Here is a 21,726-nt window from a genome sequence, read left to right on the forward strand (position 1 = left end):
GAGTCTGCTTTTATACTTATTTTGAAGTTGAAAACATATTAATTTTAGTATCAGAAAACCACTCTCAAATCAAATACCACTCTAAACAGGAATTGAACATTATGTGAGCACTAAACTAGGTTTTTGCTTTCTCAGTTCCCTGGAACATGCAGCTGGTAGAATTCATTCATATTCCTTCAGTTCCCACCCATGAAAATAAGAAATAAAATGTCAAGAGGCTATTAGATACAAAGTATGGGGAAGAAAAATAAGGCAGGTTTATTCACACACATACTTCTGAAATACCCAAAGGCCCAGTTAGGGCTCCAGTGTACTTCTTGCCAATTTATAAAAATGTGGTAAGAGACAGTTCCTGTCTGTGATGACATACAAACTTGCCTTTTCAGTTTTATACAAACTATGGATTTAAAAAAAATATGCCCCAGTCCTGAAGTTACTTGTGAATTTCTCTCCATCAAGTGTTTTCAACATTGAAAACTTAAAATAAAACATGCACTTTTACTGCTTCTACTATAGCTGCTTCTACTCTAGATGATGACCTCCTATAATGTAAGGACAAGGTTAAAAGGGAGAACAATTCAAATAAGGACAGTGAAGAAGAAAAAGAACATAAAAGGGTATCATTTAAAAAAGGAAGCAAACATAAATCTTTCACCTTTAAACTCTATACACTTTCCAAAATATACAAGTTACGATCTTTAAATGTAATTTAAACATTTTAACATCTATTAACTTATGTAACAGCATATGTCCCCATTGCTTTCTCCTACACAGCAACATCCAAAAACTGGGTATGTTTGAATTGTTGTCAATTGTTAATTGTGTGCTACAGAACTTGCAGCATTTCAGCCATTCTTGGCTGTTTGCAAGAGGTGGTAAGGCTGTTAATTACGGTATGCCAAGGTGGTGCGAATATATCACCAAACAGCATTTTATTTCCTTTGTGATTCAGATTGTTTTTTCCTTCAAGGGTAAAAAGTGCATAAACACTTCTTTGAACTGTGCAAAGATTTTACTCTATTACTAGCTAGTTTACCATATCCAGTTACTAATTTTTATGATAGCTTTATCCTCCAATCTTAAAAGTGCATTAATAAAAGAAAAAAAGCCAATGAAAGCAAAATCCACACCTGTACTTTGCTGTTCATTATTACATTTTTGGGATTTAGAGCAATTCCCTTTAAAACACCAGGAATGCAAATCCTTCCCCCCTCTATACTGTGCCAGACTCTGGAAACATAATTATTCACTTCCATTTGCCACAAACTTTGATGGTTTTCCTTGTGCAGATTGTAATATTGATTTAAAGAATCTGCACATAAAACAATCTTTGTTGATCATTTTCAAGCTTACTAGAAGCACAGAGGATGGTTGCTGTTATAAAAGCCACTCCCTTGGTCTCAAAAAAGGCTTGGTCATGGAAGAATTTCCCCTTGACATCTGTGCAGGGTTCTGTGTCAGTTCCTCTAAGAGATATTTTGTCCTCTGAAGCAAAAGAGATATGCCTTCTTTAGCATCTTCATTCAAACAACACTGTCCATCTGAAGTGCTGAGATTCATTTTATAAAGAGGACATAAAAAGCCATTACAATGCAGGATATTGCCACTGCTGCATGGAGTCTAGTACCAATCACTGCCGCTGGAAAACAAAAGAGACATTTACACATTTACAAGTTGTAACAGTATAGAGCACACATTACCTCTTCGAATTTTTGTGAGAATTAAGCATAAGCACTAGATTGTCTTTATTACCACATAAACTAAAGCAAGGACATCAAACTCAACTATGCTGGAAATCCAAATTCCCCACCAAGTAATTGCCTAGTGACAATATTAGTAATGGTTAATGGGGATGGGGAGAGATGCAAATTCTGTCTGAACTGAACAGTAAGAAGTTCTACCTCACCGAGTACCATACTTGTTGCTTACCACTTACTAAGTTCTGTTCTACTGAAGTTAGTATTTTTCTTACAGCAGCCTTAACAATTTTGTTTGCTCTTAAGAAATTAAATGAAGCTGAGAACCAAGATTTATTATGCACTTGCCCTGTTGTAACCTAGAGATCCTAGGAACAAGAGGTTCCCCACGTCCCTCAAAAAACCAGCTATCAAAACTCACCATAGAACAAATCATCAAACCCCCACTCTCTGAAGCAACCAATCATATAAACAAGCCTGTTGTGATGCATCCCAACTCACAATGCAGACGCTTCCTAAGCTTAACTCCATTCTACCAACTGTCAGGAACATTTCCTTGAAGGTTTGTTTGTTCGTTTAACATTTTATAGCATGAAATAGGCAAAGAAGTTCCTCCTCTCCTGGCAGTTTGGGAAGGCTGCCCAGACTTGTTCCCACCCATTTCGCCTTCCCTCCCGGTTGAGCCCTGGGGTTGAGAGCGAGAGGCTTACCTTTGTAGAATACCCCCCAGACGCCCCTCTTCTCCGAGAGCAGCCAGACTTTCAGCCGAGGCACCTTCCGGAAGTAGGCGCAGGTGCACACGAAGAGCAACCCGAACACCAGCAGCCCGTCCAGCGAATACACTGCAAGGGAAGAGAGACAGAGAGGCCGTCTTGAGTCAGGGCCTCCCGACTCTTAAGGGTGGCGGGCAGCGGGGGGGGGGGCGTCTAGCGAAGAAGCCCCCGGGCCAGCCTCTGGCCCTCGCCCCGAGGGCGACGCCCCGCGCTGGAAGGTGGGGGTGGCAGTTAGTCAGGGAGGAGGAACGAGGCGCAGGGTCACTTTGCGGGACAGCCCCCGCCCGCTGAGGCAAACCCCCACCCCACACCCCCGTCTCACCGTTAGCCATGACGGAAACCCGCAAGGCCCAGACCAGGTCTCGTCACCGCATCGCCCAGAATGAACGAACGGCCAGCGCGGCACCGGAACTTCCAGTGCCGCCAATAGAGCTCCGGCGATGGAGCGCTCTCTATGGTTCGCCTCTTCCTAGAAAGGTGGGTGCGCTTGTCGCGGCGCCAAGGCAGCACTAGCAGAAGGACGGCTGGTCGATTTGTTTCGAGAGCGCCGTGGCTTGTCAGCGGCGGGTCTCGCGACCGGATTTCCTGCTGTCTTGTGTTTTCGTGCTGTCTTTTGTTTGAAAAGGCAGTGCAAAAATCCGGGACTGTGTTGTTGAAGGGCTGTTTGGCAGCCACACGTCTTACCCTTCTCCTTCTTCTTCTTCTTCTTCTTCTTCTTCTTCTTCTTCTTCTTCTTCTTTTAAAGGGGGGGGGTAGTATTTTAAACTCGATTTTCTTGTGGGATGCGAACATGTGAATGGGGCGGACTCACCTTTATTCTAGCTTTTTTTTCTTAATCGCCCTGCAGATGATTCTGTACTAGCAGAAAAATAAACTGCTCAATACTGTTATAATTTTCTTATAGCTAATGCGGGGAGCGACGCTTACAACAACCCTGCCATGCAGTCCAGTGGTAAAGGTAAAGGGACCCCTGACCATTGGGTCCAGTCGTGGCCGACTCTGGGGTTGCGGCGCTCATCTCGCTTTACTGGCCGAGGGAGCCAGCAAACAGCTTCCAGGTCATGTGGCCAGCATGACTAAGCTGCTTCTGGCGAACCAGAGCAGCACATGGAAACGCCATTTACCTTCCCGCTGGAGCGGTACCTATTTATCTACTTGCACTTTGACGTGCTTTCAAACTGCTAGGTTGGCAGGAGCAGGGACCAAACAACGGGAGCTCACCCTGGCACGCGGATTTAGACCACAGTGCCACCCACATCATAGACGTCATAGACCAGCATAAAAGGGTGGGATACTTAAAAAATATAAAACCACTTAATTAAAAAAATTAAGCAGTGTGTCAGAATAATAAAAAGTAATTACTAATAAAAAACATAAAATCAGGACACACACAATAATGTCTGGGTAGGCTTGCTGGAATAGAAACATTTTCAGCAGGTGTCTAAAGCAATATAGTGTGTCAGCTTAAATATCAATGGGTAGGGAGTTCCAAAGATTCAGAGCAATCTCAACCATCCAGTCAGCCCCATTCCCCAAATCCACTGCTTACTTGTATGAAGATACAGTGTATTCTTACCATTCTAAAAGAGGTCAATAGGGATCCACATCATTCCAAGATTGACTGATTTTTTTAATGATGTTTTTAACTAGGCAAGGCTGCTTTCTTATCTTCATGGGGTAGCGTAAAGGGCTCAGAGCATGTGAAACCTTTTCCTCATAGAAGTTCTATGGATAGGGCAAATACTAGTGGGAGAAAGAAGAGAAGGGATAATGGACACAATGGAGTGCCCAGTCTTATCAATGAGAACTCAGAAGGAAGTCCCGTTGTGAATAAGGTTACAGCCTTACTGTGACTTTTGAGTGGGTGTGTATAGGATTGTGCTATAAAATAAAAGATGTGGGTTATACAAGCTGCTTCCCCATCCTCCCTTTATTGAGAATATTATTTGTTGAAAAGAAACTGGAGGCAGTTCCAGACTTCCAAAGATTCTGGATTCATTTAGGAATCACAATTTTTCATACACTGGTACAGAATCACAAAATGGAGTGTAACAGAATGTAATCTTCATAAATTGCATGAACAAAAAATTCCTGTACTGGGGTCACGTCCGTAGTGAGTTAATTGGCTGCCACTGTATGGGGGCAGCAGATGGGCATTGGCAGCAGCACTGGTGAAGCTTCTAGAGATGCTATGGGCATGTCTGCCATGTTCCCACCAATTTGGTATTTTCTACCCGTGTGTGCACCCCTTTCTCAGCTGAGCTATAGTAGTAATAGCAAATCATCAGACCCAGCAATGTAATAGGTGTTTAGGATTGCTCTGTTAAGATGTTAGCCCAAACAACTTTATCTGATTTGTAATAATCTAAAGGGTGCATAATTCAATAATCCATTTTCTGCTGAACCTTGTTGATACCCTAGGAAATGTTTCAGCGTTCCAGACTTGGAAAATGACATCCTCTGCTTAATCAGCCAAAGGTTCTTAAAGGAACGTGTCACATGACACCTGTCCCCCCCCTTTTTTTTTTACATCCAACAACACACCCAGGGATTAGTCTAAGGGCTTTAATAGGTTTTGTGAAGAGCCTGCTAAAAGAAGCAGGGCCCATCCACAATCACATTACCGTCTCCGCTGCCAAGAAAATCAACAGGAGGACTTGGTTCACAGGTGTTTTTCTAGAAGAAAGTGAAGCCCAGTGCTAAACTGTTCTGGCACAGTAAGTACTTCAGAGACAACGTTCCACAGCTTTAAAGGAAAGGAAAGTGAGGAGGGAAAAGCTTCCTCCAGTCAGAGCCATGGGGGCCTCCCAGTCAAAACGGGTGAGTAGCTTTCTTGTTGATGGTCTGATAAAGGGGATGAAGCCTGTGTCTGTCATATCCCTGACATCATGACGAGATCTTCTTGATCAGTCGGTCACATTCTGTTGCGTATACAGTCTTTGAACTAAGTCTACATGACAACAGAAGCATGGCAATACGGCAATCTATAAAGCAATCTCTCGAGAGGCAGAGGTGTTTCTGATGGCTGACAACTGTGGAATATTCTTCTGCTGGGGGCTCTTGGAAGCTTAACCCTGAGCTTTTCTTAGAAATACTATATGACCTTTTTATTTGGGCTTAATCGTTTCATCTTGACTGCTTCTAAACTGATGAGTGGATGGGCTTTGTGTAGTCTGAATGAATAATTAACTAAATATAATAATTTACTGTATTTTTCGCTCTATAAGACGCACCAGACCACAAGACGCACCTAGTTTTTGGAGGAGGAAAACAAGAAAAAAAAATATTCTGAATCTCAGAAGCCAGAACAGCAAGAGGGATCGCTGCGCAGTGAAAGCAGCAATCCCTCTTGCTGTTCTGGCTTCTGTGATAGCTGCGCAGCCTGCATTCGCTCCATAAGACGCACACACATTCCCCCTTACTTTTTAGGAGGGAAAAAGTGAGTCTTATAGAGCAAAAAATACGGTAAATCTGAAATGAACAATATACTGTAAATTAGACCTCAGGGCTGACCCAAGTCATTTTGCTTCCTGAAGTGAAGGACAAGATGCCATCCCCTCTATTCCATGAACAGCAGCCACCCAGCTTGGCCACTGAATCTTCCTTGACTACTGGGGATGGAACAGACACCGTATGGAGTACAGGGCAGTCTGTACTCCCTATAGCTGTACCATTTCACTATTCAAGCTTCATTAGGGGCTAAGTACTCCCCCCCACTGGTGTCCTACAGTGTGAGAGCAAAGACATTTTTTTAAAAAAAAATGTGAGCACCAACAAGGCTGCTTCTACCTCAGAAGCAATTTCTCTTTATATTTCCTCTCCTCCTCTGTCTCCTGTATTTCCCTCTCATGAGTGCCGCACCCCATAGTCGCCTTTGACTGGACTTAACCGCCCAGGGGTCCTTTACCTTTACCCTCCTCTAGCACTGAACCACACATTTCTCTTACATTTACTGAAAAGCCAAGATAGGGAATAAACATATTGTTCAATTGTTATGCTACTCACAGAAAGACTAAACCCTCCATTACATCTGGACTATGTAGAGGATGTGGCATCTCACACACTAGAAAACGGTGCTGTCATATTTCTCAGAAGTGCAAAAGATGGGAACTGTTGTTCACCCACAGTGCAGATGGACATAGTGTCATACAAATGCTTTGTGTTAATCCTCTGGTGACCTCTCTTCAACACAGGGCTGTTATGGTGTAAAAAGTAATTGTGTCAGACCTGTCCTGTTACATACAGGTGAAGAAAACCGTTCTTGCCCCCACAAAACAACCTCCTGCAGGGATAAACTCCTAGATTATACTTAATCCTGCTTCTATGTCTAGTCATCATTTTCACTCTTACGTTGATCCACTGAACCTATCCCCTTTCCTCTCCACAGCCACCTAACCAAAATCCTAATTGAAAGGGATGAGGTAGATCTGCCAGAAAGGCTACTTTTAGAGATGGTTTGTTCACACTTCAGCTGAAGAAAGATGAAACTTTGTCTTTCTTAGGGCTCGCTCAAACTGTTGCTTAATTCGGTAGTAAGTTTCCTGTAACTCCATGAATTCTCCACCATCCATATGACAATCTCCATATCACTGCCTTCCCACACGTTCCCCTCCCTCAACCTGGATTTGCTCATAGGAATGCTCTGAAAAGGAGAGGGTATGAAAAAATCCAGATCAAGGGAGAGGAAAGTGTGGGAAGGAAAACGTCATATGGACAATGGAGAATTAATGAGGGCACATTATCCACATAAAACAACAGTATGGATGAGCTTTTAATTGGCGCAGAGCAAAGCAACACTGATCAACATTTCAAATCTAATAAAAGGGGAGAGATTGGGTCTAAAGGCAGAAGGAATACTGATGAAGATGCATTTATGTTCCTGAACTTCATAGGCATGGAGATGATGGTTTTGAGGACAACTTTAAAGCAGCTGAGCTAGTTTTCCAGGGAAAGAGCCACATCAGGTGAAGGGGAGCAGTACATGCCATTCTTTAAGCATAACTGCTGAAACTTGGCATCTAAGAAATCCTTAACAGGAACGTTTGTCTTTTCCCCGAATGATGTATTCAATCTGTTGCTGCTGCAGTACATTCCTCTAGCAAATGTGTTGTTTGTCTTTGGAGATTTAAACCTGTAAGGATCAGGCAGGGCCAACTCTATGATTATGTGGAGGGAAGCAGCTGTCTCAGGTAGTGAATGCAGCTGCCCCACCCCCATTGCTCCTGAACCTCCCCCCAGCCATTTCTCCCATCCTCCTGAACTGACACCCTGGCAGTGGCCAGCAGTCTCACCTAGTGATCTCCCAGTGCATATCCTTGACCTAGCAAGCAGGAAGAGAGGCAGCCAGCCCAGGCTACACACCCCAGAAGGCACTATGTATGTGAATGTATTTCTTGGCACACATGACTGATGCTGAGGCATCCTTTGTCTGAGCAGGCAGCAAATGGGTACCAGGCAGGGCAGTGACTGAACAGGCAGCAGAAGGTTTTGGAGGACAGAGCATGCTCTGAGCTAGTCTGTTGCCCTCAGTTTCAACGGTGGAGACTGCCTCACCACAAGTGTTGAAGTAAGATTTGACTGCCTGTCTGGTCAGCTTCTCTATGGTGGAATATGTGGTGGGGAGATTGTTTGTGTTATCATATCCTTTGCCTCAGGCAGCAAAATGGATTGGACGGGCCCTGGATATGTGCTAGGGATGTTCTGCTTTGCCCGCAGCTCCATATGATTAGGATGTAGAAGAAATAGATGTTGGTTTTGTCTGACCTGCTGAAAGTCTATGTGCAGGTACATTAACAGAAGTACTCATTTGCTCCTCTGTAAGACCACGCAGGGGGAAAGTAATGAGGATGCTTGGGCAGAAGCTCAGAACGCTCTTGTATAATGCCCCCCCCATGTGTTGTTAGTCTCTTCTCAGTGTCCATTAAATGTCTGGGAGTAGGCAGGGTAGGCCTGCTGGCATCTATGCCATTATAATAGTCTTGCATTGTTTACTTTGGATGAGGCGGCCACAAACCTGAGCCTGACAGATGACAGGCTAATCAGCAGTGGCTTAAAAGGGAAATCTCATCGGAGATGGAAAACCTAATCTTTCAAAGCTGCACAGATAGACCAAGGGATCCAGAATAGCTTCATCAGGTTGAGATGATCCTGTGTGAATGATCAGGGCAAAAAGAAGAGTTGGGCAAATTAATGTCATGTGGAAAGTAACATGGGGTTAGGAAAATGCACAGGCATCAGGTGTAAGGCAGCCTATTAGCACTGTGGATGGTGGAAAAGCTTGATTTGCAAAGGAAGGAAGGTCTGTGGGCAGCAGCTGGGTATTCCAGAGCCAGATGCGAACTGTAGTATCTGGACTCCTTTCCTATAGAAGGCAGGCAGGTGATTATGAGGGTTATTCTAATGATTTTGGGTTCAGCTAGAGGGTATGTTATAGTGACTGGCCCAAATATGGTCTGCATTTTATTCTGTCTGGCTCCTTTCACCTGCTAATTTCACAGCACTTTAGTAACATTGGCAAAGAGCTTTATTTTTTCACAGAGACCTTGGTATAAAACCTTCATGCATTAGCCAGTGAAAGAGCTGGAGATCTAGCACCAGGCACTGGAGTGTTTCAGCTGTTCGCCTCCACTTGTATATTTGTAAACAAACTGCAATATTATAAAATGTCATAAGCCTCCCATGATCTCCTTTCAAAGGAAACCAAACCAGGGTGAGCACTATACCCCTGGGACGCAAGTGTGGTAAAAGAAGAAGTGCAAGCATTTGTTGATCCATTGCTTTTTGAAATGCTGCCTTTTCTGTTCCAGGGTGAATGCAGAACTCAGAAGAGCAGTCTGAACCCAGGTAAGAGTATTTTACAGCATGGTGGGGGTACCCTCTTCAATCCAAGGGCTACATTCTCTTATGCGGGGAGTGCTTGCCAGTGGTGGGTGTGGCCAAAGATAAAAGTGGGCAGTGCAGTGCATGTGGCGTTTACCTTTATACATGGGTGGGGGCCAGCTGTCTGTCCTACAGTCCTAAGCAAAAAGCAGGGGAAGTGGTTATAAATATGGGGAGAAACTATGCAAGCATTTCGACCTGGGGGGTGGAAAAATGGGGGTTGTATTCCTCTTACTCACTGAATGTATTAATTGGCCATAGCAGCAAAAGTCTGTTGTATGATGCATAGGATGGCATCTATTCAGCCTGTGACTATTGGAACTTGCTCCAAGTACTCTTTTGGGGTCTAAAGGGTTTTTGCATATGATCAAAATAAGTGTGCCCCTTTATTTAGCTTCTTGTTGTTGAAAGCTCTGTGCTGGGGGGGGGGGGGTAAAGTGCCTTGTTAGAGGTAGGGAATGCTGGATGATTCTCTTCCAGGTCCTTGCCAGTATTGCATGTGTTCATTCCATTCTGTCCAGCTTTTCCATCACCTTGTGAAACTTTTTAAAAACCCACATAAAATTTCCTATTTTAAATGTCATTCACATGATCATTTTTTAATGGAGATATAAACAGTTTATCAAGGTTTTCATGGTTAAATAATGATATAAATGTGCTCCGGAGTGGTGAAAAAAGAGGTAGCAACCATAGATTTCAGGTACTGAGATGTTCAGTGGTGGAATTTGTGGTTTCGCCACATGGGGGTGCATTTGTATAATAATAATCTGTGTGGAAGACTTAACAAAACAGAAGTCTTGATGGAGCATCTGTGACTGACCTGATGTGTCATTTGCATTACAATGCCAACCCTGTCTTAAAGGATCTCAGAAATGGAAGTGCATTCAAGCCCACACTTCAACTGCATGTGAATTGCCTTGTTCTCAACCAAGTCATTCAGTAAGCCCCAAGTATTGAGGAAGATCTACACCATGGGTAGGCAAACTAAGGCCCACAGGCCGAATCCAGCCCAATCGCCTTCTCAATCCGGCCCGCAGACGGTCCGGGAATCAGCATGTTTTTACATGAGTAGAATGTGTCCTTTTATTTAAAATGCATCTCTGGGTTATGTGTGGGACATAGGAATTCGTTCATTTTTCCCCCTTCAAAATAATAGCCTGGCCCACCACATGGTCCGAGGGACGGTGGACCAGCCCACGACTGAAAAAGGTTGCTGACCCCTGATCTACACTATGATAGGCCTATCCAAGCCATTTCATTAACATGTAGAGATCTTTCCACAGCTGACTACTGGAATAGTTAGGGGACAACATGGTTTAAGAAAACAGCAACGGGGAAGACCAACCTAGCCCCACCCATGGACCAGAGAGGGAGCAGCTTCAGGGAGTTATGATGCTGGGGGTCAGACTCCCCCATCTTCAGTGGGTAAGGCCAGGGATTCAGAGGGGAAGAGAAAATGACTCTCTGTGGGGAGAGTGCTGTTGACATTAGGTCCCACTTTACACCAGTCTGGAACCCTTAAAGAAGAGCAGGTTAAAAATACTTTCAACAAATTGATGCTGAACAGCTTTGTAGTCAATTTACAGTATGAAAGCAGAGAGGAAATTTTGTAATGAATTTTCTGAAGGCTTCAAAACTGTTGTTATGCCATTATGTTCCAGAAGGAGACACCAGAAGCTTTGAGCATGGCACCTACCAGGCATCTGAAAGCCACAGGAGCCTCATTGAGCCTAAGAAACTGCCAAACCCAGTGAGGGAGTCCAAGCACCATCGGGAGTTGCACCGGGAACTGATTTTCACTCAAAGGAGGTGAGAGTGTCTTTAATCCAGGAATTGCAGTAGTTTAGGCACTAAAGCTTTGAACAGAGAACATACCATGCATTGGCCCCTGAGGTGTACCACAAAATGGTGCCTCCCTGGCCAGGGAAGAAAAGTTGAGTGAAGATCTGCATTGGGAACAAGGCAGGGAATCAAATCAATCTTACATGACTGTTGGCGTGAGAATCCAAGGCTGCCAGAGGGCAGGGGCTGCTCTGAATCATACCAGGGTGGTGCAGAACCCAGGAGATCCCAGAGGGTTGTAATATGTCCTCTTTTTCCAGGACGCTTCCTCTTTTTCATGGGTAGAGTCGTCATAGCGATCCATAGTTATAAGTAAAGGTAAAGGGACCCCTGACCATTAGGTCCAGTCGCGGACGACTCTTGAGGTTGCGCGCTCATCTCGCTCTATAGGCCGAGGGAGCCGGCGTTTGTCCACAGACAGCATCCAGGTCATGTGGCCAGCATGACTAAGCCGCTTCTGGCGAACTAGAGCAGCACACGGAAACACCATTTACCTTCCCACCAGAGCAGTACCTATTTATCTACTTGCACTTGACATGCTTTCAAACTGCTAGGTTGGCAGGAGCTGGGACCGAACAACGGGAGCTCACCCCGTTGCGGGGATTCAAACTGCCGACCTTCCGATCAGCAAGCCCTAGGCTCTGTGGTTTAGACCACAGTGCCACCCACGTCCCTATAGTTATAAGTGGAAGTCTGCAAATGTGTCCTCTTTTTTGCTCTTCAAAATATGGCAACCCTAAGAGGACAGCCCCCGCCATTTCCTCCCTAGCGGTGGATGGAGACCAGTAATGCCTCCTACTTGCAAAGAGGCGGCATTGGGAAGGGGCTGCTGAGGAGGAGGCAGATCTAGCCTCCAAGGAGCATGCCATAGCCATCGCTGCTACTGCAGGAGCAGGAGCAGCAGCAAGTGATGTATTCCTTGGAGGCCTAATTGGCAGTCCTTCTGGATCCTGCTGCCCAAGGTGGTGGCCGCACCTTGTCTCATGAGTGGCCAGCCCTGTGTTTAAAGCACATTTAAGGCATGTGACTTCCCCCATAGAATCCTGGGAGCTGTAGTTTAAGAGTGCTGGAAGGTGTAGCTCTGTGATGGATAAACTACAGCTCCTATTATTCTTTTGGAGGGGGTGCTGCAAAATCAGGGGAAATGATCCTGCAGGGATCCACAAACCAAGACACAAAACACCAAGTGTAAATAAAATAAGTAGCACAATCTCTGTTGGGTGTGGGCCCATGGGATCTCTCTCAAAAGCACCTAAATCTAGCGTCCAGTATGGCAACTCGGGTGTCCACTGAGCCAAATAAGAAAGGGATTTTTGCCCAATACACAGGAGAGAAACCACATTGGGACCCCCAATCGACTTGATTGGGCACTGGAGGAGGAGGGATTGGAAAATAACAGTCCAATTCTTACGGAGCCCATATTTAGTTCTTCATAGGTCTTATAAGTTAAGCATGTGCCCAAATATAATACAGTTAACTTATTTTGTCAGGAGAACCCTGGGTTATCATGGAATCTGGTGAAAGTCAATGGGATGAAGAAGGGGGGAGTAGAATAACAGGCATTGTAGAAGAGAAGAAAGGCTCATAAACGTCTGCTTCTGTGCTGTGTTGTCCTTTCTGTAGGGGGATCCTTCCAGAACACAAGCCCGAGCTTCAGAGAGTTCTAGAAGCCAGAAGAATCAAGCAGCTGAAGCAGCAGGAAGAAACCCAAAAGCCCTTGACAGATCTGGAGGAAGAGCTGAGAAAACGACAGCAGAAGCTTGACCAGGTCTTTATCATCTGTTCCCCAGTTAGCTTTTCTGGATGTATCACAACATCAAGTTTGTCTTATAACTACCTCCATCCTACGGTGATCAGTCCATATTATTAATCCCTCTCACACACCCAGCTCATCAAGCCTTATTTGTCTTCCTAGCAAAAACAGCATCTAATCACAAAGAATCCATTTTACCCCCACAGAGCTACAATTCCCAGCACCCTTAAACTACAGTTCCCAGGATTATTAGAGGGTGTAGTATCTACATTGTATAGTACCCTTCTCCCTTGTGGCAGCCTTCCCCTCAGGTGTGACCAGCATCTCCTCTCTCAGTTCCTTCTCCATCGTTCATCTTCAGAAATAAAGATAGTCAGTTCTCCTTCCAGGCCCAAACACACACACAGTTTTGATATTACGCAGACCCTGTCCTCCAAGCACCTCTTCCCTTCTGGTAAGCAGATATTGCTGTGTTTTTACTGTTTCAAAAACATACCAAATCAGTTTTAATCAGAAGTGACAATGGGACACAAAGGTGGAGAGCAAGTATAGTACCCACTAGGAAGAAAGGCAGTGTAAAACGTTCAAATATGCTGAACTGGCTGGTCTGACAAACAGGATAAGAAAAAACAAAGATAAAGAATACAAGGAGGAATGGACAATGTTTACTGAATATTTTAAGAACCAATATAAGCAAAAACATAGCTTAGCAGGTCTCGAGTAAATCCAGCAGAGTTGAAATATAGTATTTAATAGGTAACAAATTAGATGATTAAAAAGTTGCGGATTAAGCGGAGTAATAGAAAAGCAAAGGAACCAGGAAAAGGGTGGAAGGGAAGTCATAAAGGTAAAGGTAAAGGTACCCCTGCCCATACGGGCCAGTCTTGACAGACTCTAGGGTTGTGCGCCCATCTCACTCAAGAGGCCGGGGGCCAGCGCTGTCCGGAGACACTTCTGGGTCACGTGGCCAGCGTGACATCGCTGCTCTGGCGAGCCAGAGCTGCACACAGAAACACCGTTTACCTTCTCGCTAGTAAGCGGTCCCTATTTATCTACTTGCACCCGGTGGTGCTTTCGAACTGCTAGGTTGGCAGGCGCTGGGACCGAGCAACGGAAGCGCACCCCGCCGCGGGGATTCGAACCACTGACCTTTCGATAGGCAAGCCCTAGGCGCTGAGGCTTTTACCCACAGCGCCACCCGCGTCCCTCAAGGGAAGTCATATGAATATATATGTGTGTGTGTGTGTGTGTGTGTGTGTGTGTTGTAAGTGGGACAGGGGGAGGGGAGTTAAATATGCTGTTTTTGAAAATGCAAAAAAAATATGAAAAAAGAAGTGACAATGGGACAAAAGCAGTGTGTGTGTGTGTGTGTGTGTGTGTGTGTGTGTGTGTGTGTAAACCATGGGCAGCAATGCCTCCCTCAAGCATTTTCAGTCCTATCAAAATTGTTGCTAAAGCCAATGTCAATGAAGCTCAGGAGTGAGTGTACGACTTTCATTTAATCAAACAGTAGGGGCGTTGGGTTTTGCAATAGGTTGCAGCCTCATGTTTGTGCAGAATTGTCTCTCTGGCTAGAACTAATGAAAAGGTGTTAAACATTTCCCCTCCTTTACAGTATGAAAGGGAGCTGGTCTTGAAGGGCGAGCAAGATGGCCGGCCTGAGTTCATCCTCGTCAAAGAGAGCCTGAGGAAGATAAAGCTGTCTACAGAAACGGACATCAGGCAGACATGAGAGCCAGGTGACCGCAAGTGCAGTTTCTATCCGAATGGCTCCTTGATGGAAGATCACACGGAGGAATCCTAAGATGCACCGCAGCCTCCCTTTGCTGGCCTGCAGAGCCCCTGCTCAGGTTAACTTCAGGCACTGGGCAGCAGGAGAAAGTCGGAAGCAAGGACTAGCCTCGTGGTGGCTTTGGGTGGAGGCTGGCTGTCATTCAGCCATGACAGTTAAGGAAACATGGAGACGAAAGGGCAGATTGGAATCTGCAGTGGAGGCGGTGACTTGGCATGGCTGCCTTTTTAGTTTTTTTTGGGGGGGGGAGGGTTGTTTGTTGTTTGTTTTGCTACTCAGTAATGCATCATTACAAAGAAAATACTCTTCTTCTTTTCTTTTTTGCATTCCAAGCCTTACTAGGCTCCCATCTGACCAAGGCCTCTCTTTTCTCTTTGTAAAAATGTTGATAATGCTCTTACCTGATAGCTCCAGTGTCAAATTTTCTATGCTTAGATTGAGATATAACCCACCATTAAAGCTAACTTTGGCATGGAGAAACGTGAATGGTCTAGTGGGGAGATGCATGTTTGCAACTGTATTAGGCTCATGGATCTATAATATACGCCAGATAATGTTTTCTGCTGGCCTCAATTTCCTACCTATAGAATTAAGGGAACGATTTCAAGTGTCTCACAGGTCACCATCCAGGAGAAAAGCATTAAGGACGGTGAGATACTCAAGTAGAGGCACAAATAACAGGCGGATGAACTTGGGATGGTTTGAGATGGTGGGAAAGGGTTGGGAAGCTTCCTTAGCCTGGCAAAGAGTTAAAAACGCAAGCTTAGCCTGGCAAAGAATAAAAAATGCAGGTGTGGAGGCAGGACTGGTTGTTTATCTTATCTGGAAGTACTGGTAAGAACCACAGCAAAATTGCTAGCAGGAGGTGAGTTACAGTTCATGATGCTATTTGACCTGTTCATCTGGAGACGCTGCCATCAGTTGGTTTCAGCATATGTTACCCTTATTGCTCTCCTTATTATTCATCATTTATATAGATCTCTCTTCGAGACAGGCTGCCCATGCGCCCTTTCACACTCCTCTCTTTGAAGGCATCCTCTGTTGGGTGGGCTGGCCAGTCCAAGCCCAGTTTGAAGACAAAGCAGGGAAAGAAGGGAGAGGAGGGCGTTAGTCAACAGCCCCCAGGAAGCAGACTGAACAGGCATACACAGGCCACCTGGCCACAGCCTTCCTCATTATGGTGGGGTGCATTGTATTTCTATTTAAATGATAGGAATTATTTATATATCTACATAGGAAGCTGCCTTATGCTGAGTCAGGCCATGAGTCCCTCTACCCAGTCTTGTCTACATTTACTGGCATCAACTCTCCAAGATTCCCAACAGAGAATCTTTACCAGGCCTACCTGGAGAGATGTCAAGGATTGGACCTTGGACCTTCTGCATGCAAAGCAGATGCTCTACCACTAAGCTAAGGTCCTTCCCAAAAGGGAATGCAAATTAACACATGACAAATTTCATCCACTTTGGCAATGTGTAAATGACCACCATACTTCTCGATGAGCTCAAAAAAACAACAACCATCTGTCCAAGGATCCAATATCTGGGGTGGGGCAAAGGGTATGCTCATGTATAGGAGGCACAGTGAACACCTATATTACACTTAAATCATGTACAGTGAGGTCACACACACACACACGGGTGGGGAGAAGAGAGATTTCCCAGCTTTAGTTGTGGAAATAACCAAAGGAAGTGCCTGTCCTGAAGCAGAGCAGATGTGTTAGCCAACCTTAGCCCCACAGAACCATAATGAGTGGTGGGCTTCAGTGGTTATCTGAATGGGCAGGAATGTGGGCCAAAGAGCCGATGTTGCCTTGCCCAGTGCTTCTTTCCTCATCTTAAGTATATTCTGCAGCTGGTATTGTTTGGTGATTTTATTATTTTTTTAAAAAACCATGTAACGGTCTGGATATGTAGTATACATACATGAAGTATATGTAAATCCTCTTTTTCTCAGTGCAGACTCAGCCTTAGGTTATTCCTTTTCTAGGGCATTAAAATACACTAACAAGCAGATTCGTTGGGATTCACTTTTAATAGGGTAGCTGCAGTTTATGCCGTGGCAGCTGAAACTGGAGTGCCCCTTCCTTGAAGCTGATAGCTTTCGTTTTGTTGAAGCTAAATTCAAACACCACAGAAAACCAATCTGGTGAACTTAAATGCTTTTGAGTTGTTGGCTCTCCAGTACCTTAAAAGGAAAACAAACCAGCCTCTCAGAAATCTTTGCATTCATTAAATATGCTCTTTCAACCCTCCCATAGTACTACGGGAAGAAACCTGATGTTCCCAATGGGTAGTCAGCCTCAGACCTGTGTCCCACATCCAGTGGTGCCATCAAGGCAGGATTTGGGGACAGATGTCCAGGGCCTTATTTCAGCATAATGAGCAGGAAGCAGGAGAGGAAACATGAAGGATTTGTGGGAAGACATAAGGTTTAAGAATGGCATTTTCTTCTGGTGATTTCAGGCAACATTTGTTTTCTTTTCCTTCATTACATTTCTATACCGCCCGTCCTCTGAGGATCACAGGGCGGTTGACAATATAAAAGCACATAGCACATACCCTAGTAACATAGAAAAGCAATAAATCCACCCTCACACACTTTAAAAAGCCATCAATTGTTTAATTAGCCAAAAGCTTGGGTTTTTGCCTGGCACCTAATTTAACACTAGCAATTTAACAGATTTGAGAGCTCAGGTGGAAACTATTGCAAATAAAGCAGTAGTGTCAAAGAGCAGAGCTTGACATTATACTCTGTGTGAAGACAAACAATTTTGTATATGCTGATCATTTCGTTTAAGAATCACTTCACATGAGGCATCCTGAAAACAATGCTATTTAATAAAAACATATATAAAATTATATATTCAAATCCATTATAGATACTAACATCTCCATCTAAAAGGCCTGTTTTATGCATGTTTATGGCCAGTGATTCATCGCACTTCAAAAAATAAAATCAAAATTCTGCCACGAGAAAAGCAGTTGTCATTGGGTTTGCACATCGTGGCACACTCCACACCACTGAGTGCGTATGTGCCCCTGGCCACACCCAGGAATGCCAATACCCACTTTCTGCAGTCTTGGGTTTCCAAAATTAGGTTGATCTGATACCTTCTAGCTTGGCCCCACCCTTTAACTCTTCTTGAAAACAAAAGGAAGTCACCACAGATCGTTAAAAGCAACAAGAAAACAACTCCTTTTTTTAAAAAAAAAGAAAGACACCCAGCCTGTTACAGATCATAGTGCTTTGGCCAGCCTATGCAATAGCAGCAACTTAATACTCTTTGGTTGGTCCTTGACAAGAGATGGAACCTGCTCAGATGGTGACTGGATCATCGATGACTGAAACCTGGAGCGGAGATTTTGAGTCATCAGCTATAGACAATTATGGTGACCTGGTGAATTATGACATTTGCCCCCTGCAAGAACTGCCATTTGCCTATATCTTTATCCCCACTGTCTACTACATTACTTTCCTCATTGGTTTCTTCGGGAACCTCTTTGTGATCCTGTTGATGGCACGAAAGGAAGGCCGGAAGAGGCTCGTGGACACCTTTGTCCTCAACCTGGCCGTGGCTGACCTGGTCTTCGTATGCACCCTGCCTTTCTGGGCTGTATCAAAAGCCCTCGGTTACTGGTGCTTTGGCGAGGGGCTATGCAAGTTGAGTAGCTACGCCATCACTGTGAACCGTTGCTCTAGCATCTTGTTCCTGATGGGCATGAGTGTGGAACGCTTCCTCGTGATGACCAAGCAGTGGGATTCCAGAACCATCAGCACCAAGAAGAGCATAGCTGTGAGCTGTGGTTGCATCTGGGTGTTCTCCCTTCTGCTGGGGATGCCATCTCTATTCTACAGAAAGTTGAACCCGGTGGATGACAAGTATTTGTGCCATGACATGCCCTCCCCCACCTTCAGCTTGATTATGCTCTTCTTGACCTTCCTCCTGCCTTTGGGAGTAATCTTGTTCTGCTACTGCTCTATCTTCTCCAAGCTTCGGAGCCATGTCCACCTAGGCAAGAGGAGAAACAATGCCCTCAAGATCATCTTTGCCATCGTTGGAGCATTCATCTGTTCTTGGCTGCCCTTCAACGTGTTAAAGCCATTCTTCGTCTTCACCATGGCCCAGGACATCCATCTCTCCTGCTCAAAAATGATGGCTCTCACGTGGGGGCTGACCATCAGTGCTTGCCTGGCATTCGCAAACAGCTGTGTTAACCCTATCATCTATGTCTTTATGGATCAGCAATTCCGACAGCAGGCCCTGAAGCATTTCCCTGCTTTCTGCAGCAAAAGGGGAAATGTGCAAAGTTCAGCCCTGTCCTTTTCATCCACAGACACGAGCCTCCTATTTGCCAGCAGGAAGAAGCCCACACCAGCAACATCAGCTCGGGTAGGAGACCCAGAGAGCAAAGGGGTAGGTTTGTAAGCCTCCAAGAGTGGTATAATGTTGGCTGGAATGCTGTGAAAAGCCAGCAAGATTTCTGGGCTATCCTAGTTGGGGAAAGGAGCGCAAGGAGATGAGTTAGAAGCCTGTACTAAGTATGCCAAAGGAATGTGTATAAAGATTCTGACCATTTGATGTAAATCACAGTAATATCAAGGAGGTAGAATTCAGTTATCCAAACATGTATATCAAATGCATAAAATCAACTCCCGATTATGTAAATTGCCCACCAATTGCTACTGCACAATAAGCAGGCAGATTTAACCTATGTAAGACTTCATAAAATGATTTCAGCTGTCTAAAATGGTGGTATTATAGATTTAAATAGTTGCAATTACAGTAATATATGCTGGTGAAAAGTGAATGCTTTTAGCTGTATGTACAGTTGCTTGCCATCTGCTTATCTCCCCATATCTAGATTTCATGTAGCTTTTACTAGTTTGATGAACAGCTGTTGATCCTTGGTTGAAAATATGCTTAAATGAATAGAGAAGGAAGATGAAAAAAGTTGTTGTGTAATTCTATAGCAAATATTCTTTGAAGCAATAATGTGAAAAACCACCTGCCAAAAAAGCAATAAACATTGTATGTTTAACTAAACAATAACTATGCATTTTATTTTATTTTATTTTATTTGTCCTCTTACCATGATGAAGCTGTTCCAATTTTGTTTTTCAAACAGTTTTGTTTCCCTGAAGTCTGGGTTTCTTACAGTAAGCTTCCTTAATTTTGTTTAAAAAATATATAACTCTGCAAATTTGTGTGACCTTGTTCCTTAACCAAAAGCAGGAAAACTCTTCACACAACAATAAATTCAAGACTACCTTTCACATAATTCAAGTCTATGGCTGAGAGCAGCTAAGTCATGAAATGTTGAAGGTGTCAACTAAAAGGAAAATGGGGTGGGGTAGGGTAGGGTAGGGTGGGGAGACTGGCCAGCTTGAAGCTGTAACGCAAGGGTGAGTGTTTTTGAGGTTGAGGACAATATTACCACAGTGGACAGCTGCTGGGGGTCACATTTCAAGGCTAGTCCCACATGCAATTACACGTTCTTCACACATAATACACACACACCTATTTCCTATTGAAACAGGGGCACATATTTAATTCTTAAGCTATATACCTTTAATGTACCTTTAAGGTATATTCAAAGCTCCCCCCACCTGAAGAATCCTGGGAACTGTAGTTAAAGGGTGCTGGGAATTATAGCTCTGTGTGGGGTAAACTACAGTTCTCAGGACTCTTTGAGGGGATGTGCTTGAAATGTATTTAATATTCTTGTTGATATTCATCACCATATACACAAGCATCTCAATGTGATGTACAATTAAAACAGCAAAAAGTGTTTTTAAAGCACCACAGATATATTTAAGAAACAATACAGTACAAAATAGGCACTCATGCCAGAGACCCATTCATCTAACTGGAAAAGCCTATCAGACAAAATGGTCTTCAGTTGTTTCCGGAAAGTGCAGAGAATAGGTGCCTGACATATCTCATACTATTCTGAAGAACAGAGGCAGCTGCACCAAATTTGCTGCTTCCAGTTACCGTGGAACAGACCTCTGACATCTTTTGAACCTGCAGAAGCTGTGCCGCAGACCTCACGGTGACTTACTGGGTATATAAGGGATAATAAGGTGGTCTCTGAGGGACGCGGGTGGCACTGTGGGTTAAAGCCTCAGCGTCTAGGACTTGCCGATCGAAAGGTCGGCGGTTCGAATCCCCGTGGCGGGGTGCGCTCCCGTCGTTCGGTCCCAGCGCCTGCCAACCTAGCAATTTGAAAGCAGCCCCGGGTGCAAGTAGATAAATAGGGACCGCTTACCAGCGGGAAGGTAAACGGCGTTCCGTGTGCTGCGCTGGCTCGCCAGATGCAGCTTGTCACGCTGGCCACGTGACCCGGAAGTGTCTGCGGACAGCGCTGGCCCCCGGCCTATAGAGTGAGATGAGCGCACAACCCTAGAGTCTGGCAAGACTGGCCCGTACGGGCAGGGGTACCTTTACCTTTTAAGGTGGTCTCTCAGGTTGCCTGGTCCTGAGCTGTACAGGCCTTATATGAGATAACTCATTTCATGTTATGGTGTAACTCCACTCACGTTACGCTATCCCTTTTCCTAACAGACTTTAAAAACAAAACAAGTTTTGTAAATATAAGGGGGGGGAAAGCTCTTCAACTCTGGCACAATTCCCAGCAGCTTTAACAAACTGCAGTTACCAGGATTCTTGGGTGGCAGATATGCTTTAAATGTGCTGTGCGGCTGCAGCCAGGCTTAAGAAAACACACAGCAAGTTTCTATTGCCAAAAAAGAAAAAGAAATGACTGGGTTGGGGTGTGGGAGAAATGCCGCTTCTTAGACCTGCACTGACTAATTACGAAACACAGTCTTTCACAGAGACTTTGATTTTATTTTTTTTAACAGGTTCATCATAAGGTTTGCTGAAACTTAGGTTCTTAGCATTTAGCTCTGAGGCTAAATGCACTTAGAGAAAAGAATTAGCCCAAATCACTACTTGTTGAATGCAGTGCAATGATCCGTCGAAAA

At 44.5% G+C, this 21,726-nt stretch overlaps 3 protein-coding genes across 4 annotated transcripts; 2 read left to right on the forward strand and 1 right to left on the reverse strand.

Moving 5' to 3' along the window:
• Positions 1-233: 233 nt before the first annotated feature.
• TMEM167B (transmembrane protein 167B) lies at positions 234-2,933 on the reverse strand. Its single transcript, XM_028733917.2, has 3 exons — positions 2,793-2,933; positions 2,408-2,539; positions 234-1,639 (listed from the first exon to the last, which is right to left on the reverse strand). The coding sequence occupies exons 1-3, from the start codon at positions 2,800-2,802 to the stop codon at positions 1,557-1,559; spliced, it is 225 nt and encodes a 74-aa protein (XP_028589750.1). The 5' UTR covers positions 2,803-2,933; the 3' UTR covers positions 234-1,556.
• Positions 2,801-15,216, forward strand: LOC114599190 (protein FAM107B-like). 2 transcript variants are annotated; one of them, XM_028733914.2, is made up of 5 exons: positions 2,801-2,947; positions 9,277-9,313; positions 11,011-11,158; positions 12,815-12,959; positions 14,560-15,216. In XM_028733914.2, the coding sequence occupies exons 1-5, from the start codon at positions 2,801-2,803 to the stop codon at positions 14,674-14,676; spliced, it is 594 nt and encodes a 197-aa protein (XP_028589747.2). In that variant the 3' UTR covers positions 14,677-15,216. The 2 variants fall into 2 exon arrangements, with proteins under 2 accessions (XP_028589747.2, XP_028589749.2); XM_028733916.2 differs by lacking the exon at positions 2,801-2,947 and adding an exon at positions 4,255-5,290.
• A 121-nt stretch (positions 15,217-15,337) lies between these two features.
• On the forward strand, positions 15,338-19,789 carry GPR25 (G protein-coupled receptor 25). Its single transcript, XM_028733912.2, has one exon. The coding sequence runs from the start codon at positions 18,044-18,046 to the stop codon at positions 19,163-19,165; it is 1,122 nt and encodes a 373-aa protein (XP_028589745.2). The 5' UTR covers positions 15,338-18,043; the 3' UTR covers positions 19,166-19,789.
• Positions 19,790-21,726: the final 1,937 nt, after the last annotated feature.

The sequence above is a fragment of the Podarcis muralis genome, chromosome 5 (assembly GCF_964188315.1).
Source record: "Podarcis muralis chromosome 5, rPodMur119.hap1.1, whole genome shotgun sequence".
NCBI classification, from domain to species: domain Eukaryota; kingdom Metazoa; phylum Chordata; class Lepidosauria; order Squamata; family Lacertidae; genus Podarcis; species Podarcis muralis.

Excerpts from the sequence above, each read along its gene's own strand:
- GPR25 (XM_028733912.2), top strand. The coding sequence starts at position 18,044 with ATGGAACCTGCTCAGATGGTGACTGGATCATCGATGACTGAAACCTGG.
- TMEM167B (XM_028733917.2), bottom strand. Across the intron at positions 1,640-2,407 it reads CTGGGGGGTATTCTACAAAG|CGGCAGTGATTGGTACTAGA; the intron begins GTAAGCCTCTCG and ends TTTGTTTTCCAG.
- LOC114599190 (XM_028733914.2), top strand. The coding sequence starts at position 2,801 with ATGACGGAAACCCGCAAGGCCCAGACCAGGTCTCGTCACCGCATCGCC. Across the intron at positions 2,948-9,276 it reads GTTCGCCTCTTCCTAGAAAG|GGTGAATGCAGAACTCAGAA; the intron begins GTGGGTGCGCTT and ends TTTCTGTTCCAG. Across the intron at positions 9,314-11,010 it reads GAAGAGCAGTCTGAACCCAG|AAGGAGACACCAGAAGCTTT; the intron begins GTAAGAGTATTT and ends ATTATGTTCCAG.